Below are 27,419 nucleotides of genomic sequence, written 5' to 3' on the forward strand. Positions count from 1 at the left end.
CATGTTAATAAGCCAACCATCACAGAAAAACATGCAGCTTAAACGGAGCTGCTAATCCGAGGCCAGAAAAGTACTGCGTCAAGCCCAGTGCAGGAAGAGCAGTGCTATCTGAGCACGTCAAAGCTGCCAGAGCAATGTGGAGAGAACAGAGTGCTGCTGACACTCTGGGATTTATTAGAGCTGCCTCCTCCTCCTCAAGGCGGAGGGAAACCCCTTCTAAACAACAGGTTTATCTAATCAGCGCTCGGTGTCTGAGTTCTAGCTCAGTCTCCACTATTCAAAATATTTTTTAAACTGCACAGGTGGGTCAAATGACTGCTCTGGTTCGTCTTGATTTTGAAAGGAATGAATTTCATCACCTCCATAAGGATTAGATTCAGAAAATGTCATGGAAACACGATCCTCGACAGGTGGTTTCCATTCCGGCGAGCATGAGTTCCTCTCTGTCTAACGGAGGAAGGGCGCTGGCCGGTCTTCAGTGCTTGGCCATCTCTACTTAGCATCATGCTATGTGCGTCGGCAGGGTCAGGGCACCCTAAGTGCCCAGAACAAACATCATCCTCAACCTGCAAAAGAGCTTTCTCTGACAGAACTGAAAACTGGGACACAACCGGATGCCAAGACTCCTATTGTCTCTGTATCTTGTTCAAGCTAAATATATGAACCGTTAACTACACTCCACGAAGAGAACGTGAATGACATCGGAGTCCCTGCTGTCCTCTTCCTCACTACACTGACGTTGTGTCACACACAGGACTGCTGAATTCAGAACACAGACTTGATAGAGTAAACCGAGCTCAGACTGAGAGGTCAGGGGAGGAGCATGCGAGTGCCCAGTGACTCGGTATGACTAGCCAGCTTCACATGCTGTCCCAGTATTCTAAAACATTTCAAAGGAGGCCATGAATACGCCATTGCAGCATCGTACAACGGGCACACTCACCAGGTCCCACCTCCCTACAGCAGCACCCCTTTCCTCCCTGCCTTCAAGCTTCTAAGTCAGGGAGACCTCACCTCCTCCCAAAATTGCAAACCATCAGTGGAAAGGGCTTGTGAGCGTTCTCCTGGCTTGCCACCATGCTTCTTCATTCGGGCGCACCGAAATGCTCACAGACCTTTATTCTCATGGCTACACTAATTCCTCTGTCAAGATGTGTGGCCATGTCTTACAACTCAAAAGTAATCAGAAAAACCATAAAAGCCAAATTGTATTTTTCTCCCTAAACTTTGAGGCAAAAGAGGAGCGGTGCCTGGTCTGTGCTCATCCTACTATGTCACAACACTACAAGTCACGCTGTGAAGAGAACAGACACTCACGGCTGCCGACACGATCTGTGCAGATATCCCCTTTAGGAGTGAATGTCGCATAACCGACCCATGCAGGGAGAAAGAATCCGGTAACTTCTTCTTCCTAAGCGAAAGAGAAGGAAGAAACATTTAACAGATCAAAGGGCTGAAAAGGCAGGATACCAAAGAAGAAAATACTTTTTAAAAAGCATAAAGTGACACTGTTTTTGCTATTAATTATTAATCATTATATAGTTATTATTGTTAACTGCTATTAAAAGACGTATAAAAATCTAACAGAGCAGCATTCAGATGTGTTCTAACTCACCTTGAGGCTTAGAGAGGCTCAAGATAGGCTCTGAGTGGGAACAGTACCAGGACTGACACCACCAAGGGCTTCTGGCTATCAAGTACCAGTCATGTCCAACTTGTGCCCAGGGAGCCACACACAGCCCAGGAAGACCACGAACACAGTTCGACACAAAATCAGGAGCTTGTCTAAGCTGTTACAAGATTATGTGGATGTGATTTTTTTTTCAACTAAGTTACATGGTTCTCAAGTGAGAACCTGTGACAATATCAAAAGAATAAACTGACATTCCTCTGCCACTGCTCAAGATGTCCTCTGCCCACCTGACACAGGCTCGGTTTCCTGTTCTCCAGACCACCCCTCCTGCTGATGAGTCTTGCCTCAGACTCCGACCTGTGAGGACTCCAAACACCTTCCCACCGCCCTCACCCACACTTGTCACTCACTATGTTGCACCTGCTTACGACTCCTCTCACTTCCACACCTCGGCACCATCCGAAAAGCATCCTTAAACTTTTACCACACATTAATGGGGCGTGCCCATTCTGACTAAAATTGTGCTCTGCTGATCCAAAGAGGAGGAAGTCACAGGTCCTCTTACCCGGCTCCTATGGCCAAGTAGGAGGAGCTGACGGACGTCTCGTAAATACGAAAGCACAGATCAGAATTATGAATGCCATGTAAATGGAGCATACGGAAGATTAGAGGCACAGCTATGAGGAAAGAGCTGTCTAATCGCCCGAAGGATGAGAATGTTAGGGCACACTGTGGGGAAGCATGACCACAAGCAGGCATAGACGGGGCGGGCAGGAGTGAGCACGCTCACAGACAGGCTCCGGGTGGGAACAGTACCAGGACTGACACCACCAAGGGCTTCTGGCTATGTCCAGTACCAGTCATGTCCAACTTGTGCCCAGTGAGCCACACACAGCCCGGGAGGACCACGAACACAGTTCAACACAAAATCAGGAGCTTGTCTAAGCTGTTACAAGATTACGTGGATGTGATTTTTTTTTTTTCAACTAAGTTACATGGTTCTCAAGTGAGAACCTGTGACAATATCAAAAGGTGGGAGACTCTCGATTGGCAACGAGAGAACACCATAGCTTTTAAACAGGGAATTCAGGTCATCAAAGACATCGGTCTGTACGAAAGACGCTGAGCTATGAAGAGGAGGTGAGCGCGCCTACAAGGATCCCTGTCCAAGATGGCGACCTCAGGAAGACAGCCCTGACACAAGAAAAATCTCTGAGAAGCGCTGAGCACGTGGGCAGCGGTCCAGCCACACACGTGGACTCAATAAAGCATTTCACACGGAGCTTCCTCCACACCTCTCACGTGAGAAATGTTTCATGTTCTCAAAAGAACCTGGAACGTGAAAACAGCCCACACTGAAGTTAGAGGCCAAAGCCTTCCCCCAACCTTTAATCATCTTTGAGAGTCTCCTCTGAACTTGCTCCAAGGAAATGCAGAACTCTGGAGCTGACCTTGGAGAGTGGGTGTGGGGGGGAGTGGAGGGGACATGGGCGGCTAGGGGGCCGAGCTCCATACAGTGTGCCCCAAATGAGCCATGGCCCCCTCCAACAGCTAATTACATGGGAGTGTGAAGACATTTACTTTAAATAATCAAACTATGCTGCGCCGTGAAGATGCTGACTTTTAAAAAATCAAATTAGAACGTACCATAAAGAGGGTGACTTTAAATAACTTTAAATAACCATACATTTACTTTAGCCGTACACAAATACGATTTACAAGAATATTTACCTCTTTAGGTTGGCCCTGTCGCCACTGTCTGAGCTTGCCACAGATGAGGTGTCATAGGAGTGAGAGTCGATGGTGTCGACGTTTAACAATGTAGGGTCCTCCAGAACAAAAGACTCCTCTTCATCGTCCGTCTAAATTGAAAGAAGATAGACCGTTAACTCAAGACTCCAAATGCTCATTGCTGGCCTCTCCACAGCACCCCAGGGGCCGCCTCTGCTTTTCCCTGCTCTTCCACACACACATTCTCATTCACAGAGAGGCACGGCGCAGGACACACAGAATGAGATTTCAACACCACACAGAGATCGCTCGCTAGAGAGTTCGTGAACTCTAGAGAGTTCCCTTACAGCAGGAAGATGCAGAACGGGCATGCAGACCACTGTTGGCTTCGAATACCTTTACAGGAAACTAACGATCGCTGGCTAATTAGAAAAAAAAAAAATCTCACCTGGCTGTAAGTGTCTGCATGAAAACATGATAGGTATACAGAAGGAAGGCATTCTGGGTGGGAAACAACATGTGCAGAAACCTTGACCACATAACATGGGTTTTTACTGGAGGGTAGAGGAAGTTGTCATAAGTGGCTGGAGTCTATGGGCAGACGCTGAAGGTGGCCTAGAAAGATGTGCTGGGGTCCAGGCCGTAGAAGGTGCTGTTTTCCATCAGGTTTAGAGCAGCAGGGCCTCTGTCTGCCTTGTCTGCCACTGTATCTGCAGTAAGGAGGCCTGGCGTGTAACAGTGCCCACGCACTGATTTACTAGAGTACTCTCTGCAGCGGGCAGTGAGAAGGCTATCAAGACTTTCGAGGAGCAGAGACAAGATGGGAGCCCTGTTTCAGAATGAAAACTAAGGCCACGTGCTGGATGAAGGGGACAGGGAGAGGCTGTGGCAGGAGTAGTATTAAAGACCAGATAGAGGGTTATTTGAATACCAAAGAAGAAAAGGTTCCTGCTGAGGAAAGCTGGGGCCAAGGGAGCCATGAGGCAAGAGGGCCGCACTAAGCTAAAGTCAAGGCCCTGGGTATCCCTTAAACGTGGGTTGGGGAGTTCAGGACAGGTAAAAAGTGGATGATGAGTTAGTGTTGAGGGACATGGTGAAGCGACAGTCCCGACCCACAGCCCACAAACAGTAGATGAAGGAGTCAGGCTCCAGAGCCATGCAGCCGACTCTGGGCCAGTCACTGTCCCAGGGAAGTCAGCCATGCCCATTACTCCTCTCCCCCCTGAGCTGCTGCCTTAGGTCCTAGCCGCTGCCCAGTTTCAGTCAGCCTAGCGTCCATGCTGCACTCCGTACTGACCATTCCCTACTGGAAGCATCCTCTCTCCCTGGTTCCCAACAGATGTGCCTTGCCCTGTTTATGTGGACTCTCACAGGTCACATTTCCCAGCTTCTCCTCAGCCCACCATTAAACTGCTAATCCACAGGAATATTTGTGGCTCTCTTCTCCTGCTACTTAGACACTCCCTACTTAAGCAAGCGCTTTTATAACCACAGCTTTAAGTGCCATGTGGTAATGGCTCTGAAATCTGTCTTCGACATCAACATAAAGGAGTCTATAATTTCACTACATTCCAGAATTCTCCACCACACGTAAGTCTGCTAAGAATGAGTCTGTGCTTGGCAAGGAGGCAGTTACTTGAGAGCTGAAAGAGACTGCCACAATTGCTGGAGGAAAAGGAAATAATTTGGAAATCAGAACTACAGGGTAAAGGTCACAAGCAGGAGAGTCAGTCAAAGCCTTATTTGATTTTCTTAAGTAGCCTGGACACACAATTAAATAAAACAGATCACCTGAGAAAAGCCAGGCTCATGGGATAACCGAAGGAAAAAGAGAAGGAAATAAAAGGATTGAGGAAGCCAACAGGAATGTAAAATTACGGCTACACAGTAGAGATCAATTTCCCCAAACTGTAAAACCCATGCGCTCTTATCAAGTTGAACAGAGTGAGCCTTGCATGGTGGAAGTCCAAAACTTAGACATCACTCTCAATGGCGGCAGAGCTGGGACACCCCAACCGCTGGCTATCAAGGCCTGTGTTTGTTTTATTTACTGATAATGTGGTTTCTTTAGATTTATGATTATGTTGTATACGTGTGTCTGCCTGTCTGTCTGTCTGTCTGGGTGTTTTATCTGCATGTAGTATCTACAGAGACAAGAAGGCAGCATCAGACACCAGGGAACCAGAGTTACAGACAGTTGTGAGCCACAATGTGGGTGCTGGGAATCAAACCTGGGTCCTGTGCAAGAGCAACGAGTGTCCACAGTGACTGAGCCAACTCTCTAGGACCATATTATTAACTTTTTGTTGTTGTTGTTGTTTTGAGACAGGGTATCATGTAGCCTAGGCTAGCCTTGAGCTCCCTTATGCAGCTGAGAAGGACCCTGAACTCCTGATGAGTCCTCCTCTGCTTCATCTTCCCCTTCTTCCCTCCTTAGTATGTGTCTTTGTGTCTGTGTATGTGTTTACCTGTGTGTGTGTGTGTCTGTTCGTCTGTGTACATGTCTGTGTCTGGGTGTCTGTTTAGATGTGTGTGTACCTGTATATTTGTGTGTGCATCTGTCTGTGTCTAAGTTTGTGTCTCTGTGCATATACATGTATGTGTGTCTCTGTGTCTGTCTGTAGGTTGTCTGAGTCTGTGTGTGTGCGCGTGTCTGTGTATGTATGCATGTCATGAGTCTGTGTGTGTGTGCATATGTATGTGTGTCTGTGTGTACGTATGCCATCTGAGTCTATGTGTGTGTATATATGTATGTGTGTGTATACGTGTGTGTGTGTGTGTGTGTGTGTGTGTGTGTGTGTGTTACTGGTGATGAATCCCAGGGCCTCCCATGCTAGGCACATGTTCTACTGCTAAGCTACATTCCCAGACTTAAGATCTAAAGTCCCAATCTTAGATTGTGATGATGTGATACTGGGGCAGCCACAGACAGACCAATTAAATCAATTCTCAAATAGATGATCCTCTAAGCTGTAGCAAAGGTGACATCACAGACTTTGGAACAAACACGATAATATCATCACGGCCTCAGAATGGCAAGATCTTCTTGTCACAAAGGAAACACAAATGACGAGCCACAGTGGGAAAGTTTGGAGAGCTGGACTGTTCTAAAAGCTCCTGGGTATCAAATGAGAACAGCAGTGCTGTAAAAAGGTGCACAGTGAAAGAAGGCAAGTGTGTGGACCGTGAGTGATGACTGAAGACTTCACAAACCACTGTCTTTAAAAGAAAGCTTTCCACCAGGTATTCAAACGGCCAAAACCAACCTGGAGGCATCCAATGTCATCGATCGTCGGGGAAATTAAAATTAAAATCACTCTGCACTTTTCCTTCAGTATAAAAGGCCAAAGAGAGGCACACAAATTCAACGGTTAACAAGCACATAGATGACCAGACCTCTGGTACATTTCCCCTAAAGAATATAGTAAAACAACACTTTGACAGCCTGCAGCAGTGCTCACAAACGCTGTTACACATGATCGCTTACCAATTCTAAAGGGCACGCACAAGAAAACTGTGAGAATGTAGCTGTGTGAGCACAAGCCATGATAAAAATGTCCTCGTCTGTAACCACGTGAGTACCTAGCAATAGGAGGATGAACAGATGAGGCAGAGAGAGTCGTAAACAGTTATAAGACATGGCAAAACCCCAGAACAGTGTATAGAAAAAGTCTGACACAGGCACACATGCCATGCACATACATGTACATACATGTACACACACTACATGCACAAGAGTACACTATCCTGTGTGTAAGGTCAGTCAGGCAAACCAGTCCCTATGGGTAGAAGCTGGAATCGGTTATTCTGGACCTTGGTGAGGAAGCCCAAGAGGAGCTCCTGGGATAGGCTCCACATTCTACCTCGCAGGCCGTTCAGTTGGAAAGTTTCCTCCACGCTACATGCTACAATTCGTTCACCGTGCTGTGCGCACGAGATGTTCACAAGATAATCCTAGCTACCCAACAGCAGAACTGAAGTGAACCCAACACTACTCTGACACTTTGAAAGGTCAAGAGACAAGGTCATGCCAAGGTCAAAGGACAAGTTTAGTGGAAGATAGGGACCAGAAGAAAAAGGGTTATGTTAGAGAACGTAACTTCCAACCTAGGTCTTGAGAGGCAGTGATTTCAAGGCCTGGGAATGTTATTTCATGTGCTGAGTCTTGGGCTCACAATGTCTCACAAGTTCCTATCTTCCCATCTTAAGAACACGTTAGGTCCAGCTTTGGCCAACCTCCCTCAGGCTGATATATGAACACTGTAGAATGTACACATAATTATGCTAGAGAAAGAGCCTTTCCCTGCTGCCCTTTTTGGTTTGTTAATAACTTTCTTTAATAACCCCGATAGTCTTTGCTGGTCTCCAGACCCAGGCCAAGGGCTGAGGTGCATGTTTATCATGCCAAAATGGACCTGGTCTCCGGGTTCTCCCAGCATCCCTCAGTCCCTGCCTGTTAGAGGACATGGCTGGAGTACCTGCCCTCTGCCCTGAAATTTCCAGCCAAGGGCTAGAAGCTCTTTCCTACATAATCCATTGGTGCGTCCCCCTCCCCCTGCATTTTCTCTCTACTTGAGTGCACACGCTCTTTCTCTTTCTATTCACTCCCTGCTATTTCCCTCCCTGTGGTGACTCCCCTAGCACTCTGGGACCAGTGAATCCGCCCAAGATCAGCGTCCCTTTGAATTCTTTCATTCAGCTTGAATCGGCTTACGTCACTGGAGGAGAACAGCTTATCGGTCTTCACAATGATTCTCTTACTTTTTTCTCTCTCTTATTACCTCTCTCCCTAAGCCTGCCCTTTTCCAAGTCCCATGTGTCTCTCAAGGGCAGAGACTGTCATATGGCACTATGCAATGCCAGCGTCCGTCTACCACAGAGACCTAAAGCAGCAAGCACTGAATTATACTCACCGTGATCGCTCTAGGGTGACAGTCGGGCTCACTTCCTGGTTTTCAAACCCACCAATCCCTGGGCTCACCCCAAGCTCAGGACTTGATATCCCACCAATCCTCACTCTGGAAATCACTACCCTGGAAAACTCCACCCCCAGAAACCCTATATAAAGCCTGCCTTCTGCTCAGTTCCCAGCTGCTTCTCACCAGAGCACAGGCAGCCACCCTCCTGGGTTTTTCCCCTCCAATGGATCTCTTGAATGAGGTTTGCCGTGTGGTGGGATTCTATGGTATTCCTTGGCTCCTGACTGCCAGGGTACCTTTCCTTCAGAGCTGCATCATTGGCCCTGGGGAAGCCTTCCCCGTCGCAGCCATAGCTCTCACAACAGCAGCACTGCCTTCTCGGTGAGCTACAGAACAACCGTATTTACTGTTCCTCAGGGACGAGAGAGTTGTGCTGGGATAGCCTGCTTTCATGATCAATGACAGTCTCGTTCTTTAAAATATGTTTTTAATTTATTATCTTTAGATTACTAAAATGAAAACAAAATATTAGGTTTACTTTTTTTTTTTTTTTTTTTTTTTTTGGTTCTTTTCGGAGCTGGGGACCAAACCCAGGTTTACTTATTTTTATATTATGTGTATGAGTGTTCTGACCTCATGTATGCATGCCGAACACGTGTGAGCCTGGCATCCGAGGAGGTCCAAAGAGGGCATCAGATCCCTTGGAAGTGAGGTTAAGGACGGTTGTGAGACACCATGTAGGTGCTGAGAATTGAACCCAAGTTCGCTGCAAAGCAGTGCTCTTGACTGCTGAGATGTCCCTCCAGCCCAATAAAGGCATTATTCTTATTGACAGTGTTTGTGTACAGATATGCAAATAAGGCTATGCAAGCTCATTAGGATCTTATTCTCTACTGAGGAAGATTCCTCCAACAAAAATGCAATTAAACGTTTAACCACACTAGCTAAAATTAATTTCCCTCCCTCTAAATAAAAGGTTTTGTTAGACATTAATAATTATAAATACTTCATAAAACTAATAAATTGATAACATTTCACTGCAAAAGATCCTTTCAAGCACAAGGCTACCTATATAAAAACTTAAAATGTGGGGTGGAGAGACGGCTCAGAGGTTAAGAGCACTGGGTGACCACTCCTACAGAGGTCCTGAGTTCAAATCCCAGCAACCATCTATAATGAGATTTGGTACCCTCGTCTGGCATGCAGGCAGAACATTGTATACATAATAAAAATAAAAAAGAATACTGAAAATGTTTTAAGTCTCTTTTTTGTCCGTTTGTTTTTAAGACTTATTTATATATAAGTACACTGTAGCTGTCCTCAGACACACCAGAAGAGGGCATCGGATCCCATTACAGATGGCTGTGAGCCACCATGTGGTTGCTGGGATTTGAACTCAGGACCTCGGGAAGAGCAGTCGGTGCTCTTAACCACTGAGACATCTCTCCAGCCCCCATGCTTTAAGTCTTAACACAGTAAAACACTTTTGAAGTCAAATACAATCAAAGTAATTATAACATCAGGCTGATTTTAAAAAAAAAAGGAGAGAGAGAAAGAGAAAGAGAAAAAGAAGGAAAAGTAGCAAGCTCAGTGGCAGGGCGCTTGCCCAGATTACACAAGACCCTGGGTTCAATCCACAGCACCACAAAAAGTAAACTAGAAAGGTGGCTGAAGGAGCCCAAAGAGCAAACCACTGAGCAGCACTCCTCCACGTCTCTGCCTCAGTTCCTGCCTTGGTTCCTGCCCAGGCTTCCCTCTGGGATCCCAAGTGGCTTTCAGCTCTGGTGTTTACCAAAGAGATGGAAACCCAGTGAGGACACCCACCTTCCAGTATAAGCCAGCAAGCCTGGGCACTCGCTAGAAGGTGGGAAGACACACCGTGGCCCCGCGGCAGTGCCCAGGGTAAGGGGGTGAAATGATTTATGTGAAATGGTTATGAATTACAGAGAACTAAATAAGAAGCGTCCCCACCCACACCAGCGCACCCGACATTTCTCTTTTGACACAAGCGACTGACCTTTTCACGATGCTGTGGCAGATCGTGCTAATGTTTGGGCATCCGCTTAACAGCCAGCATCTCAAAACTAACTGGCACTTGCTGGGAAGAGACGGTGGTAAGCTGTCGGAGATCTGCCTACCTCTGTGAAAAGGTTCATTGCCTGAATGCTATGTCTTAAAGATCCAAAAAAGCATCTCGAAGAATTGTTTAAAAATTGAAGAAAACCCAGGAGGTATGAGAAGCGGACGGTGTCCTGAGTGACCATGGAGTGTTCACAAGAGCACAGCCATATCAAGGACCCCAGTGCCCCAGACCTTAGGGAACCACTGAGCCTTCCTTCCCCAGGTCCTGTGGATGTTGGCAGTCCATGCAGACAATGTCCCTCGCAGCTTCCCCCTCCTGCATGTTTACACCTGACACTGCTCCCCTGCAGAGACCCCAGCCAGGATCAGCCACAGCGGCCTCCTTCTCAGCTGTGCATCATAAACCTGCCTCTCCACCCAGGTTCACCATAAAATAAAGATGCTGAATTCCCCTGCTGTGGCCGGTGCACCTCCTGACCCCAGCTTTTCTTTGTCTGTGTGTGTCTGTTGTTCCCGCATTCACCACCACCCCAGTTAGGTCAATCCCTGCTGCTGTACAAGGTCGTGGGAGAAGACCTGCCATGGGTAGATTACCTCCCTACAGACTGTCGGCCGAAGAAACCCTTGAGGTCCCCACAAGCCATAAAGGCCGGTGCTTTGGGTGGCCAGACAGCTGCGTGTTCTGGGAATGGGCTCTGGCCGGCCTGAGCGTGGCAACCACGGCGCTGACAGGCCTTGCCCTTCTCCCATTCTCTTTCCCTTGCTAAAAACTTTACATTCCTAAGGCCAGCCACCAAGTCACTTGGCCACATCCTCTTCCTGAGGCTGACTACCAAGGTCCTGTTATCAAAGTGTTTAAGTCCAGCAATCAAAACCCCCCAATTAAATTAAACACCTCACCCTAACATGGAGTCTCCCCCTTTTCCCTTCACAAACTGCCTTTTGCCTGCAGGTCATGTCTGTCTCCTCTCTATCCAGTGTAGTCCTTTGTCGTCCTCTGAGAGAAGTACATCTTCCCCTCTGCTTTGTCCGCCTCTCCTTCTCCCTTGTACTCTGTCCCCCACCCTTGTCTTTTATTATGAGCTGAGAACGTGGTCTCGGAGGGTCCTGAACAGATACTGGTCCCTACACTCTGGTTTCTGTACACGGAGAAGTCAGACAGGGCCCGTGCTGGGGCTCTCCTTTGCTGTCTGTCTTCTGCAGCACCAGAAGGTGCCATCCAGGCTACCGGTGATTGTCACTAACGGGTCTGCTAGCTATCAACCGTGGGCCGCACTAGGTGAAAGATGTGCCCGCTGCTACACTAATGGTATGGCTGCTACGGACGCAACCAAGTGCTCTGTGAAGGAGTGTGGGGGCCACTTCACGGAAGGAAAACAGTGTCCTATATACTGTAGGCCACGGTGAAACCCTTTACCTGAGGAAATCACAAAGGCCAGGGCAGGCTACTGCGATGACTTCATGGAATGGGTGTGATGTGCCCGCTAACTGCCTTCTAAAGACTTCTGTCTAACTTCGGGGCTGACCACCTTCACTGTGGGGGAGGGTTATTTGCTGTGGGGCATGGTTACTCACAGAGACTCATAATAATCAAACTGCTAAAAGCAAGTGGCGTGTTGTGGTATGATGGCCCACTCTCAGGAAACAGTCATGTACATACATGTCGACCCTTCCAAAGCTCAGGTAATGATGGCAGAAAGTGTGTGTGTAGGAGCCACAGGATAGGAGCGGAGACTGAAGAATAGCTTTCACCTCGGGAGATAGCGCAACCGTACCATTGCCACCTCAAGCAGAGATAACCCTGGCTCTTCACGTTTAGAGTGGGAATCGAAAGAGGGTCACCGGAGTCTCACTTACAGGAGAGTTTATAGAGAGCTTACATTTTCAAAGGGTTAGAGTCCATGATCATAATGGAAGGCAGGACGACAGCTTTTGAAACCTCAAAGCTCACCCCCAATAACACACCTACTCCAACAAGGCCACACCTCCTAATCCTTCCCAGACAGCTTCACTAAGGACCAAATGTGGCCTATTGGAGCCATTCTCATTCAAACCCCCAGAGCTGGGATTCCACCTGCACTGGCCTCCTGCCTCACTGCTGCCTGTAGTTTGGAAAGGTCTGAGCATATATAGGAGGAAGAAGATCAGATGGGATGGCTATTCTTCATTGTCAACTTGACTTCATCTGGAATTAACTAAAACCCAAGCAGGTGGGTCACCTGTGAGAGATTTCTTTTTTTTTTTCTTAATTAAATCATTTGATTGAGAAGACCCATTTTTCATCCAGATCTTTTGAGGAGGGAATGATCCCACTTTAGCCTGGGCCACATCCTCTTGGTCGCACCCTATATAAACGACATGGAAGGAGGAGGCTTACTCTTTGCCTGCTTGCTTTCACACTCTTGATGGCAAGTCCAACCCTTCACTGGCATAAGAACCTACTTCTTCGAGAGTCTGGCATACACTGAGGACCAGGTGAGACAGTAGGCCTTGTGGACTAAACACAGACTAAATTCTTGAACTTTCAGTTGGTAGTCAGCCACTGTCGGACTACCTAGACACAGCTATTCTAATATTTCTATATAATTTCATTCTCTATATATTTCATTCTGATATATATCATATATCTAGTGTGTATACACACACACACACACACACACACACACACACACACACACACACAAACACACACACACACATGTTCTGTTTCTCTAGAGAACCCTGACTAATAGACCAACTTTCATGATGGATGAGAGATGGGATGGAAATTTTAGTGACTATATTTGAGTTGTGTATTCTCTTAAAACTGAGGCAAATAAAGTTCTGGCTCACCAAGTTGGACTTGCATAGAATCTTTTCTTGGTCTATCACTGGTCTCTTATATCAAGTGAATTCACCTTTGCTCATGGACACCCTCCCCACCAAAAGGAAACAGAACAGCTGGGAAAAGGGGCAAAAGATTCGAGATCTAGCTTACTGCTGACCAACAGAGCTTTCTGCATTGATGAAGATACTATGTGTCTTTGCTGATCACTATGATAGCCCCTAGTCACACATGGCTACTGAGCTTCTGAAATGGGGTTGGCACAACTGAGAAACTGAAGTATTACTTCGCATAATTTTTAAGTTGACACATGTAATTAGTGGCTACCATACTAGACAGTATACATCCAAATACACACACTGTAACTAATCCAATATGTTATGAATAATCAATGAGAAATCGATGCCACGAATTGAGAGCGACCAGTAACATTTACTTACCTCGTTAAGAATGCTCTCCAGAGTTGGAGGAGTATCCACCTGAGGAATATCAAACTCCTTGTCATCGATCTAAATAAAGAAATAAAAGTTCGCATGAGTTTTTTTTTCTCATAGCTGTGAAATATTTTAAATAACTAAGAACCACTGTCAAAGGGGAAACTTACTGCTAACTGGATCATAAGTTCAACTCAGTAATCCCTGGCCACACACTCAGTGACCCACAAGGCCAGGAACACCCTGACTCTGACAGCCCTAGACCTTTCTAGAAATTTGCAGGACTTTTGTCACTCCCGTCTCAGGATGAGAAAACGTCTCAAGCCAGATCCTCCTTTCCTAACTTTGGACTTGAGACCTAACTGACATGCCGCATGCCACAGAACTTCATGGTGAAGAATGACGAAGCTTAAAAAGAAGTTGTCATTAAATACGCTCCCAGCCACGGAAACCATTGATATTCAACCAAGAAAGCAAGCTGGTGAGGTGTGAGGTAGGAATTCTAACGTGCCCATCGTCTGAGTGGGCTAGAGAGGGTTTTCTGCACAGCTGCACACCAGTGTCTTCAACTACAGAGTGGATTACCGGTATAAACTCAAGGACGCCAGAGTGCTCCGTAAACGGGAACAGACCGCACAAATCAGATTGATGGGACCTTGTAAAAACCATACAGACTCCCGCTAACCAGGCATGCGAAAACGACGGGCTCAAGGTATGAGAGTCATAAAGCGCACTAGCTCAAGTTTTGTTAAAAATCACTTGAAGAAAGCTAAACTTTTACCAGATCATTTTTGAACTCCAGCTCCTTGTCCAGATCTATGCAAGAGAATTTTGAAAGGGAAGCTTCTAAATTAAAAGACTTGTTCAACTCTTCTTCCACAGTCCTGGCGCACGGGTTCTGTTCCAAATTCTCCTGGCCTGGTTCGTTTTCCATATTTGCTTTCGATAACTGAATTCAACCACTCCCAGCAGTTGTTTCTTGCTTTTGGTCTTGGGTTGCAGATCTCTTCGGTAGGGAGGTAGGTGTTACCTAGACATCTTCTTCTTAGCTGGACATTTCAGAGACGTTCTTGATAAGGTTCTACTTGGTCATCTGTTTGTAGACAAAAAGAAAGGGGATGGAGGGTAAGATGTGGGTGGAGGGCTCCTACGAGAACACAGAGGGGAAAATGTAGCTCAGACTTGGAGAGGGATGGAACTGGAACCTCCACCCAAGTCGAGAGACAAACAAAACTGGCATGAAGCACGGTGGGTCCTAGACAGCACCAAGTAGACGTAAATACCTGCAGCCAGAGGGCAGACTGGTGCGGAAGCTCCCAGTTAACCCGTCCTTCTCTTCTGGGACCTCAGGACCTCCCAGCTCCTGGGCAGGAAGCACACAGACTCATCTTTGAACCAGCTAAGTGTATATGCCCAAGGCAGACAGTTATTTAACAGCACACTAGCAAACCCATGAGCTGATTTACAAGGTGGAGTCAACAGTGACCCCAGAACAAAATAATTACACAAAGCCAGTCATGAAAAAAAAAACATGGTTATCCTTAGGGAAGAATAAAATAGTCAAGTAATCTAGAAATGAATACATTTTTCTGTGTTTCACAGCTTAAAACACCATGCATTATACATTGAAAGATAAACTGGTAATCCTAAAGATTGTCCATTTCTAGAAAATGAAAACTACTAAAAGCAATAAAAGTTTAATGTCAGCTGGGCAGTGGTGGTACATACCTTTAATCCCAGCACTTGAGAGACAGAGGCAGGTAGATCTCTGAGTTCAAGGTCAGCCTGGACTACAGAGTGAGTTCCAGGACAGCCAGGGCTACAACCGTGAAACCCTGTCTTAGAAAAACAAAAACAAAAACAAAAACAAAAACAAAAAAACAAAAAAAAAAGCTTGGATGTTTAAATTTTATTTTGAATGTCTTTAGATTATGTTTCAATTAGACTACAAGTGGCATAATTTTTCAGTCTGCCTGCTTTTGTCTGTAAACATGAACAAAGAGATAATCCAAAGTAGTAACAAGCAAAGCATCAAGTTGTCCTCTGAGGTGTTTACCACAGTAGGACGTCCTTCCTACAGCAGTAGACACTGTCTCACTTTTTATTATTCAGCTTTTCATTCAATCATGAATTAAAAATGTTAAATGGGGCTGGAGAGATGACTCAGCGGTTAAGAGCACTGGCTGCTCTTCTGAGGTCCTGAGTTCAATTCCCAGCAACCACATGGTGGCTCACAACCATCTGGAATGGGATTGGATGCCCTCTTGTGGCGTGTCTGAAGACAGCAACAGTGTTCTCACATATACAAAATAAATAAATAATCTTTCTTTTTTAATTATTAAAAAAAAACACAGAGAAGGATGTGTGTAAGTATTCTGAAGTGTTGTACTGTTTTACATAAAGGACTTAACCATCTTAAGCTTTGTGTCAGCGAGTCCCTGAACTAATCCCCCACAGTAACTAATGGACTACAGTATACTGTCTGTAGACTCAGGTACTGACTGGGGTATTTGAATGTATTCCCTAAGGATAAAGGGGGACTACTGTAGCAAAACTCTCAGTGTTCAGGCTCTTCAAATTACACAGTGCTCGGAGGGAACAAACGCCACTCCCACCAACCCCTGGGTCCACAGTGAACTGTTAGTACATTATCATTCCTTGGTGAATGAAAGAAGAAACAAAGGTTGACCTCTGAGATGGTTTCAATTAGAAATATCCTCACAGCCTCAGGCATCAAAATGCCTGGTACCCAGATGGGGGCGCTATTTGGGGAGGCTTAGGAGGTGTGGCCTTAGCGGAGGAAATACATCACTAAGGCAGAGGCTTTGGGGCTACGAAGTCTTTTCTGTTTCCCTTCTGACGTTCAAGATGTGAACCCTGAGTTTAGTACTTCAGTCACTTCCCGCCATGATGGCCTCTTATTCCTCTAAAACCATAAGCCCAAATGAACTCTCCCTTCTGTAAGTAGTCTCCATCCCTATCACAATGATAGTAAAGTAACGGCATCTGCTGAGCCGCTGAGAACTAGGTGTGTGTGTGCAGAGACACTGCCCGTGTGCATGGGCAGAGGTCAGGAGCGTCCATCAAGTGCCCTCCTCTTTCCCTATCTATTCCTTTGGGGCAGGGTCTCTCCCTCAGCCCCACACTTGTGTCTCCCACATAGGCTGAAAGCCAGCAAACCCCTGTGGTCCTCCTCTCTCCACTCCCCTCAGAGGAAACATAACTGTATGTTACAGTCACATGCAGTTTGCCTGGCTCGTTATGTAGGGGCTGAAATCTGAAATCCACTCTTCATGACTGCACAGGAAACACTGCAGAGTCACCTCCCCAGCCTTAAGAGAACTCGGCTGTCAAAAATTAACTTAAATAGACTGAGGATACCACCCGCCAGTGGTAAGATTATTTGCCTAGCGTGCCCAAGATCTTCTCTTCCATTCCTAGCGCACACGCATGCGTGCACACGCACACACACACACACACACACACACACACACACACACGCCACACAAACGATAAAATACAACACATTTAAGCTTAGCTATTTTAAAGCAACAAGCCAAATTCACTGACAATTTTATCACGTATAGTGCCTTCAATTAGGGCAATGGTTCTTAACCTTCGTAATGCTGAGAACCTTGAATACAATTCCTCGTGTTGTAGTGACCCCCCCAACCGTAAAAATATTTTTGTTGCTACTTCATAACTATGACTTTGCTACTGTTATAAATCACAATATAGGGGCTGGAGAGATGGCTCAGTGGTTAAGAGCACCGACTGCTCTTCCAGAGGTCCTGAGTTCAAATCCCAGCAACCACACGGTGGCTCACAACCCTCTGTAATGAGATCTGATGCCCTCTTCTGGTGTGTCTGCAGACAGCTACAGTGTACTCATATATAATAAATAAATAAAATATTATAAATCACAATATAAACCTGCTTTCTGGTGGTCTTAGGTGACTCTGAAAGGGTTGTTCAACTCCCAAAGGGGTCCCGAACCACAGGCTGAGACCCACTGGATTAGGGTATTAGAGAATAAACAGCTAATAAGTGTAAGACATGTGAAGTTGTGAAAACTGGCTCTTCACAAGCTGAAACTGACTCTCTCGCAGCTGGAACATTTCCAAACCCAGACTATTTTCTCTCCAACAAACTCTAATGCTCTATCTTTGAAACAAACACTATCAAAACATTCCTAGAAACATAGCTGAGGGAATTCTCTCTGGCAACCTATCAGTTACTCAAGGCGCTGTTCCTTACCAAGGAGCGTACACAGCAGCAACACCGATGTTCATACGCCTCCCTTCAAAGTCTCATGACGAGTTACTCCTCTACAGTCTTTCATTGTCTGTACCACTGAGCAAAAACAACCACAATATTCAAACGTTCCTCAAGACATAAGCTTTATTCTTCTGAAGCTTGTTTTAGCATTCCATATCTGAGCACTGTGTTTACATAGTTTCCCCTTTCCACCTCCAAATCCTCCCATCGTCCCTACGCCCAGGTACTCGGGGATTTCTGACCTCTTCTTCCGTTTTTATTTCACTCACATATACACACGTGCACACACATGCACATGCACACACAACCCACTAAGTTGTTTAATATTAGTTACTTACACGCACATGTGTTTAGAGCTGACCACTTAGGATCTGACAATCTATCCGGGGCTCGTGCCTGGAGAAAACTAACTGGATATAGTCCTTTATCTAGGGGTGGGTGGGGCCTAGTGGACTGTCCCCTATCTCCACTGGCACGTCCACTGGTGTGGTCATCATTTGGGTCTTGTTTAGACAACCGTATTGTTAGTATTCCAAGAGTGTAGCATCCCTATCACATTGCAAAGCACAATTCCATCACAGCCATAGAGAACTTGCAAACCCTTTTTAAAAAGATGTATTTATCTGTATTTTATGTATGTTTGTGCGCCATGTGCTTGCAGCACCCTCACAAGCCAGAAGAGGGCGCCTGAACTCACGGAACTGGAGTTAACAGGCAGTTGTGAGCCACCAGGTGGATGCTGAGAACAGAGCCCAGGTTTTCTGTGAGAGCATCAACTCTCCAGCCACTGGTTCTGACAGTCTTTATCCTCCCTCTTCTCTGATGTTCCTTGAATCTTAGGTTTAGGGTCTGTGTCTCGGATGTACCCATTGGAGCTGGGCGCCTCTGCAGCTTTAAATAGTGGGAAAGACCACACAGAAGGAGGAGAGAGGGAAAATAAGATAAATGGGCAGAGACAGAGACGGATGGGTAGCTGGGTGGCTGAACCATCTTAGCTGGTAAGGGCAGACTCTGAGGCTGGAGGAAAGGTGTCAGGAACCAGAGAAGTCAGACAGACCCTAGGAACAGCAAAGGCAACCAAACAGACTCTCTCTGAGAAACTCCAGCTGAAGGCCTCTCCCGACACCAAAATCTCAGTAAGACAAGGTAGGACTTTGAACTACAGAACTAAAATAATAAGGGGGGTGCAGGGGGAGGGGTGGGGGAGGGGTTAGCGAGGAATGTGCGGCCCCACCGGGGGCTTTCTGAGTAGAGATTCATCGCCTACTGCTACCCGTAAACCAACGATAAAACCAACTCTTCGCAGCTGACCAGATCCTGCTTCAGGCCCCACGCAACAGCAGGCCAGCACGAAGGCTGTCAAGGAACTAACTTCCTACTTCTCAAGGAGGACTCTTACCTAGCCAGCGTTCTAACAGTTCCTAAGAGGATGCCTCCCCTACCACAGCGCTTACAGACAGCATCTGATGTTGCATCCGAGGGAAGAAATCACACCAATCTAACAGCGAACTTGTTTCAGAAGCACGGGTGCCATGTGTGCTGCTAGACTAATAAAATTCCAGACTTAAGAGTCCAACATCATGGGCTGGAGAGATGGCTAAGAGCACTGTCTGCTCTTCCAGAGGTCCTGAGTTCAATTCCCAGCAACCACATGGTGGCTCACAACCATCTGCAATGGGATCTGATGCCCTCTTCTGGTGTGTCTGAAGACAGCTACAGTGTACTCACATACACAAAATAAATAAATCTTTAAAAAAAGAGAATACAACATCTTGATCATTCTCAAGGTAATTTCCTCTTAAAGCTATTCTTTAAAGTTAACAGCCAGGGACCATTTTTAAAGAGAGGAAAACGTGTCATATAAATAGCAGTGACTGATGACAGTGGCCCACGTAAGGCTCTGGAGTGTGGCCTACCCTGGACTAGCTTCTGACTGGAGCTAACACAGCCATCCAAGTCCCAGGAGTCCACAGTGCACCAATGCTCTCTTCCTTCTAAGAGTCCTTACAGGATGCTCAGGGGCCCCTTGCTTAAGGACTGTTTTCCTAAACACTGTTTTGGTACTTCCCTTGTTTTACTAGTTAACTTACCACAGTCAAAACTAAATTTACCATATTGTATTAAATACCATGAAATCCTGGTAAGGCATTTAAGTTAGTTAAATTAATTTAGTGTGCCCTGTTAAGTTAGCCTTGCTTCTGCCTATCTTATTTGTTTGCTTGTTTGTTTGTTTGTTTTGAGATAAAGTTTTTCTGTATAGCCGTGGCTGTCCTAAAACTCACTCCTTGAGTGACCAGGCTGACCTTGAACTCACAGAGCTCTACCTGCCTCTGCCTCCTGGGTGCTGGGATTAAAAATGTGTGCCACCAGTGCCCAGCTAGTCTGCCCATCTTTTTTTTTAAGACTTATTTTTACTTTATGTATATGAGTACACTGTCACTGTCTTCAGAAGAGGAAATCGGATCACTTTACAGATGGTTGTGAGCCACCATGTGGGTGCTGGGAATCGAACTCAGGACCTCTGGAAGAGCAACCAGTGCTCCTAACCACTGAGCCATCTCTCCAGCCCCCTAGTCTTGCCCATCTTAATCCAAGTATTTTTTCCTCTGCTTCTTTGCTTTGTAATCTTGTGAGGAAAGAGACCATAATCAAGTTGATTTATATTTGTTTCCTATTAACAATCATTTTGTTTGTTAGAGAACAATCTCGCTTTCAGCAACCCACCAACGGCTGTGGGATAAACTCCAGATGCTGAGCCTGTAATTTCAGACACATAGGTGCTCCCTACTTTCTCCTCCTATACGACTCCATGACTTCTGCTCACACTTAGTCCTCCATGAGCAGCTTCCACCATTGGACCTGGTGGGGTATAGAGGCACATGGTGGCAGAGGCAGAAAAATTGCTGAGTTCGAGGCTGGCGTATGGTATGATGAAAATGGCTTCCATTCTCCCTCTATACTTCCTCCTCCCATTCCTTTCCTTCTATATCTAAGTTCCTTCCTTCCTTGTGTGCACTGTCCAGCTGTGACTTGGATATTATCTTCCTTCCTGAATCATCTACATCTTATAGACTGCATTCTCCCCCTCCCCCCTCGCTCTCACTCTCTCTTTTGCTCCCTTGTGTTCTCTTCAACTCTCCTCTCCTCCATTATCAAAATCCCAGAGTGGCTGCCAACCCATTAGGAACCCAGGCTGGCCTTGAACTCATGATCCTCCAAGCCTAGGCTCCCAAAAGCTAGGATTATAGGCAGGTTGGGTGGTGATACCCTGTGCTTAAGGCCTGTTTTTCCTAACTCTGTCCTAGCACTTTCCTTCTTTTGATTCACCAGCTAACTTACCAAATGGTGATGCCTTTTCTCTCCAACTATGCAGGAAAAAGGGAGCCACACTTCTAGTGCTTTGGCTTAATGACTTGCAAACTACACAGATGATCAATAAATATTTGCCGATTAACATAGGGCTGGAAGATAGGAATGACACATGTGTTACCTGTGACTGTCACCTGTGCTAACAACAAACCGCACTCTGCTCCAATGTGGGACAAGAGCCACCTGCACTGGGATTCTTTTTGTTTGTTTGTTTGGTTTGGTTTTTGAGACAAGGTCTCTCTGTATCTCTGGAACTCTTTCTGTAGACCAGGATGGCCTCAAACCCGTGGAGATCTGCCTGCCCCTGCCCTGCCCCTGCCACTGCCCCTGCCCCTGCCCCTGCCCCTGCCCCTGCCCCTGCCCCTGCCCCTGCCCCTGCCCCTGCCCCTGCCCCTGCCTCCCAAGTGCTGAGATTAAAGGGGAGTACCACCACTATCTGGCCTATACTGGGATTCTTAAGAGCACAAGTCTGTCTGCCTGGAATGCCTCAAAGGTACTTTTTTGGGAAGCCTCCAGCCACGTGACTTTGATGGTGCACCAGCCACGTGCCCGTGAGCCTAGCTACAAAAGCATGCACAGAAATCCGTCTCCAGTCGGGCCTGAATCAAGGTCCTTCTTGGAACTTCTAAGTACCGAAGGCAAGAGTTTTCTCAACTCTAGGGTACACTGGCTTGGAGGAGCTGTCAGGAATCTATTTTTCCACACTAAGTAACAGAACAGAATGAGATGCAATCAGAGAAACAGAGATGGGACCAAAACGCCGGAGGTCCTTTGCAAGAAAGGGAAAGGTACCCAGAATCCTTTATTTATGTAATGACACCCAATCCCTTCCCAGGTCTGTAAACTAATAGATCTCTTTTGGCGTAAGTGCATTTGAATTGATTTCCTGACACTTGTAACAGAAAAAGGCCTAACTTTAAAACATGTAATTGTTAACCAATGTTAAGTCTAGACAGAAGTCATTAACAGTGGGAAGTCCAAGAGAAACCTATGGTTGCCGACTGGAACACACGATGTACTTAGGATGCCATCCACATACAGTGAAGGTAGCCCAAACGATAACTCACAAAGGACCTCATTAATATACTGGGAACAGGAGGTCAAGAAAAGATGTCATCTAATGTCTATGAAGCCTGATAAACAAAAGCCACACTTGGTGGTAGGATACTTTAATCCTAGAACTTAGGAGCCAAAAGCAGGTGGATCTCTGGGAGTTCAAGGACTGCCTGGTGTACTGGACAGCCAAGGCTATGCAAAGAAACCTTGCCTGGAGGGGGAAAAAAAGGCCTCACTGAATTGGGAAGACAATTCAGTCAGTACAATGTTGTCCCTGCAAGCACAGAAACCGGAGTTTAGTGATCTAATGATGTCTGTCATTAAGTCCCCAGAATGCGCAGAAAAAGCCAGGCCAATTGTGGCCCACTTTTGTAATCCGAGCACTGGGGAGGTAGAGACAGATCCCTGGGGCCCAGCGACCTGTCGGCCTAGACTACACAGTAGGCTTCAGGGTGGTAAGAGACCTTGCCTCAAAAGCAAGGTGAGGGTTGGGGATTTAGCTCAGTGGTAGAGCGCTTGTCTAGGAAGCGCAAGGCCCTGGGTTCGGTCCCCAGCTCCGAAAAAAAAGAACCAAAAAAAAAAAAAAAAAAAAAAAGCAAGGTGAAAGGCCACTGAGACAGCTCAGGGGCAAAGCACTTCTCTGCAGGCCTGGTAAGCTGAATCGGTTCCCACGACAAGGCAGAGAGGAGAGGATTTCACAAAGGTGTGCTCTGACCGCCACATGTGTGCCTTGAGAGGCAGGCGCACATGCACATGCGTAATAATAATTAAATTTAATTTTTGATAAAAAAAAAAACAAGGTTAAGTCTGGAGTGAGGACTTAGTAAAAAATTTGAGGCACAGATATGAGAACCTGAGTCTGATACCCCAAAACCTGCACTAAAATCCTGACCACGGTGGCCTGAGTCTGTACGTCCAGAACGGAGAGATGGACACACGGTCCCTAAGGCTTACTAGCTCATACATCTAGCTGAATCGGCAGGCTGTGCACTGAGCAACAGGGCCCATCTCAAAGTAGAGGGGCAGGAGAGATGGCTCAGTGATTGAAAAGGTATACTGCTCTTCCATAGGACCAGAGTTTGGTTCCCAGCACCAACACGGGGTAGCTCAGAACAGTTTGTAACTCCAGCTCCAGGAGTTACACGTGCACACACACAGAGGTCTCACTTCTCCTGCCTCAATGGCTAAAATGTTTACAGACTAGGGGGAATAACACTAGGAGTCGCCCAAAAAAAAAAATTCTGGAAGTCAGAAAGCACTCACAGACTGCCAACAGTCCAATTACAAAAGAAACATATAAAGAAAAAAAAAATCAGCACCTTATTCTGTTAGAGGTCTGTAAAGAATTTTCTCACATAACTCAGTCACTTCAAACATGCAAAACTCAACAGTTCAAACGAAACTGCTCCATTTATCTTTATTGTGTATTCTACAGAGCGGGTCGGCCAGTGCTCAAGGAGTCAATACTTCTCTGCTTAAATGTCAACATGAGCAAACCCATGACTTAAACACATGTGGGTCCCCGTCCTCACTCTATATTGGAAGCACTTCAAACACAAAAGTGTAACATAAACCCACACACAACGATGTGCAATTTTCTCCCAAACAGAGACACCTGGAATAGAGTTAGCGGCACTAGCCAACATCTGTGCTTACGTTACTTGGGGTTTTTTTTTGGGGGGGGGGAGGGGGGTTCCAGTAGAGTGGGCAGTACAGTCACTAGCATTCCGGCAAATAGAGCCCCGCCTACTTAGAGAAGGCTCCGGCAGCTACTCCGGATAACCCAGTACAAGCCTTTCTTTAAAACATGTCCATTTAGTACACCCAAACTCTGGATTGCCGCGAGCCTCTGTCCCCGAGTGCCACGCCTGGACAAGTCAAGGCACCAGGGTGCCCCCAATTTCCACCTTGCGGCCCTCGGATTGGGGCACACTTGGCAAGAGGCGAGAAGGAACCAACCCCACAGGCTGCACGTCAGTTCTACGGGGTGAGAGCCTCCAACAGGAGCGGCATGGGAGGGACAGCACCCACCTCCCGGCCGCAGTCCGGGCGTGGGCGCGCCTGTCCTGTACCCTCGCGAGCGGGCGGACCGGAGTGGAAACTGCTAACCTAGTCCGAAGCCAGACTCCTGAGACAGCCGGCGGTGGCCGCAGGGTCTTTGGCTGCGACTGGGGCGCAGCTCCGTCTGCGCACCCCTGCTGCGCCGGCCCGCACCCGCCCCGCCCCGCCCGTTCGGAATACGCGTTACCTGAGCCTGCGTCCGCCTTGACGGGTCCCCGGCCCACGTGACCCCGAGGAGGGCAGCCCACGCACGCGCACTCTCTGCAGCTCTCAAGCTCGCTTCCTTTCTCCTCCCCAGAGACGCTCAGCGCTGGGCGGTGCGAGCCTCTGCGTCACGCCCTCCTTAAAGGGAGACTCCGTCCGGCTTCCAGGGACGCTCACGGTCGCCCGGCCTCTGAGCTGGAGCAGTCTAGTAAATAGAGTCCCTTTCAATCAGTTCACCTGACCGTCATAAACTCACCCCAAAGCCAGATATCATGGATCGCACCTGCCATCCTAGTGCGCAGGAGCCTAAGGCAGAAGGATCATAGTGAGTTCAAACTCGCTTGGGATACATAGACAGACCTGTCTCAGTTTCGATAAATAGATAAAATGGACGGATGGATACACACAGTGTGGGGGTGGGAGTGGATATGGAATTCGTTTCGCTGGATTTGGTGGCATCCACTAATTCATTGTCTTTTGAAAGGCGAACACAGGATTGTCTGTTTTGGTGAGTTTGTTGGGGAACAGGGAAGCATTGTTTTTTTGCAAATAAGCATGGATACTGAAAAGTATCCTCCAAATTACCATTTTTAGTAGTCATCTTTACATAAAAAATAATAGGGTGGGTCACATTATTAAACTAAAAAGGCATCCCCTTTTTTCCTAATTTGCCACTGGAAAAAGCTAAAACTTTCAGGACAGTTTGGCATTTACTGTTACCAGGATAGGTATCGTTAACCCAAGGAGGCAGGTAATATACTTGCTGGACCTGTCTGTGGTCGAGAAATTAGGAGGAAGAGTGTCGGAAGATTCCTCAGGAGGAATTACAGAAAACACTCAGTAGGGCCAACATGGGCTGAATATCAACCACGCTCACTATACCTCTGGCCTGGGACAGATCCAGAGGTGGGAAAGACAAAAGCCTGTCTTGGTGTACAAACACTATGTCAGAAAAGGCCAGTTGATACGGTGATATAAAGAAATTGTAGGGCTGTCAATTTTAGGGTTACCTGTGAAGGAAAATAACACCTTAGCTTAAAAGGGGTGGGGGTGGGGGGTTTGTAGGCAGGAGCCAGGGAGACTGCTTAACACCACTTGCAGGCCTGATGTGGCCAGGGTTCAGGCAGTGGCTTTCAAACATCTTTAAGAATCACCCACAGAAACATTTCAGCCATCACTAGGGGTGAGGGGGTGCATATGGGGAGGGGGTGTTAGGGGGAGAGAGAGAGAGAGAGAGAGAGAGAGAGAGAGATCTAAAGCAGGGTAGACAGAATGGTGAAACCAGAGCCCTGAAGTGACAAAGAACTGTTAAAAGTTCTGGAAAGAACGGAACTCAGCAGACACATGGGGAATGGGGTAATAGGACTTGAAAAATGGGAAGACTGTTAACTGACATTTTTAAAATATTTTACAGTTGTCATACACTTATTCTAGATAACTTAAGAAAGCAACCTCAGTCTTGTGGGTGGTGTTGTAAAAGAGCAGATTTCAACTCAAGATACCTGGGAAATCCCTTTACATGACAGCCTCTCCTATACCCTTGTTTACGACATGGAGCAGTTCACATGCTTGCCTGTCCAGTGCTACTTAGCTAAAAATGAAAACAGCATATGCTTACTATAGAAAGCTTAGAAAATTCAGGAAATGTTTTAAAATAAAAACTACCTTGGCCCAGAAACCGGAAGGGGAATAACAATCGAAATGTAAATAGGAAATACTCAAGTTAATAAAGATGGGGGAAAAAAAAGTACCCACATCTCATTGAATCTCCTACTTTTTGAGTAATCGAATAATAATTTTTTGTTTGGTTTGGAGGAGAGATAACAGTAAAAACTTTACTTTTTACTTTTTTTATCTGGTCTTTTGACAGTTTCATACATGTATAAAATACAGTCTAGGGCTGGGGATTTAGCTCAGTGGTAGAGCACTTACCTAGGAAGCGCAAGGCCCTGGGTTCAGTCCCCAGCTCTGAAAAAAAAGAACCAAAAAAAAAAAAAAAAAAATACAGTCTAACTACTCCCACTGGTCCCTTTCCCAGGTTCATGACTTCTTATATTTTTTGTTGTAAGCCTAGCCTTTAACGGCTGAGCCATCTCTTCAGCCCAGTTCATGACTTCTTAAAGATCTCTTAAATTTTATTTTATCCAGCAGAACAGTGGTGGTGCACGCCTTTAATCCCAGCACTGGGGAGGTAGAGGCAGATGGATCTCCATGAGTTCAAGGCCAGCCTGGTCTATAGATCTAGTTCCAGGACAGCCAGGACTACAGAGAGAAACCCTTTCTTGAAAAACAGAAACAAAAGAACTATTTTATGTGTATGGATGTTTACCTGCATCTCCAATTGTACACCATGTGCATGCCGGATGCCCTCGGATGCCCTCAGAGGTCAGGCAGATGTTTGTGAGCCACTGTGTGGGTGCTAGGCACAGAACCTGGGTTCTATACAAGAACAGTGGGCTGGAGAGATGGCTCAGCGGTTAAGAGCACCCGACTGCTCTTCCAGAGGTCATGAGTTCAATTCCCAGCAACCACATGGTGGCTCACAACCATCTGTAAAGAGATCCGATGCCCTCTTCTGGTGCTTCTGAAGACAGCTACTTATATATAATAAATAAATAAATAAATCTTTAAAAAAAAAAAAAAAAAAAAAAGAATATACAAGAACAGTAAGTGCTCTTAACCAAGGAGCCACCCTTCCAAACAGGGTTTTGGTTTTGGTTTTGGTTTATTTTGAGACAGGGTCTCACTTTAACCCAGGCCAGCCTGGAACTCACTCTGTAGCCCAGGCTGGCCTTGAATTCACACAGTCCTCCTGACCTAGCCTCCCA

At 46.5% G+C, this 27,419-nt stretch overlaps 1 protein-coding gene across 7 annotated transcripts in view; it reads right to left on the reverse strand.

Annotated features, from left to right (window-relative positions):
• The window catches only part of Vps8 (VPS8 subunit of CORVET complex), a 234,143-nt gene extending 207,257 nt beyond the window's left edge, over positions 1 to 26,886 (reverse strand). For 2 of the 7 annotated variants that reach the window (XM_063270366.1, XM_063270363.1), the window contains exons 1-5: positions 24,436 to 24,584; positions 14,405 to 14,716; positions 13,630 to 13,698; positions 3,365 to 3,495; positions 1,318 to 1,411 (exon numbers count right to left, since the gene is read on the reverse strand). In XM_063270366.1, the coding sequence (XP_063126436.1) occupies positions 1,318 to 1,411; positions 3,365 to 3,495; positions 13,630 to 13,698; positions 14,405 to 14,557 (447 nt within the window). In that variant the 5' untranslated portion in view covers positions 14,558 to 14,716; positions 24,436 to 24,584. Of the gene's footprint in view, positions 1 to 1,317; positions 1,412 to 3,364; positions 3,496 to 13,629; positions 13,699 to 14,404; positions 14,717 to 14,906; positions 14,987 to 24,357 lie in introns of all 7 variants that reach the window. The other 5 variants (XM_063270362.1, XM_063270364.1, NM_001427620.1 and 2 more) reach the window with 5 other exon arrangements.
• Between the last annotated feature and the right edge of the window lie 533 nt (positions 26,887 to 27,419).

This window comes from Rattus norvegicus, chromosome 11 (assembly GCF_036323735.1).
Source record: "Rattus norvegicus strain BN/NHsdMcwi chromosome 11, GRCr8, whole genome shotgun sequence".
Lineage (NCBI taxonomy): Eukaryota > Metazoa > Chordata > Mammalia > Rodentia > Muridae > Rattus > Rattus norvegicus.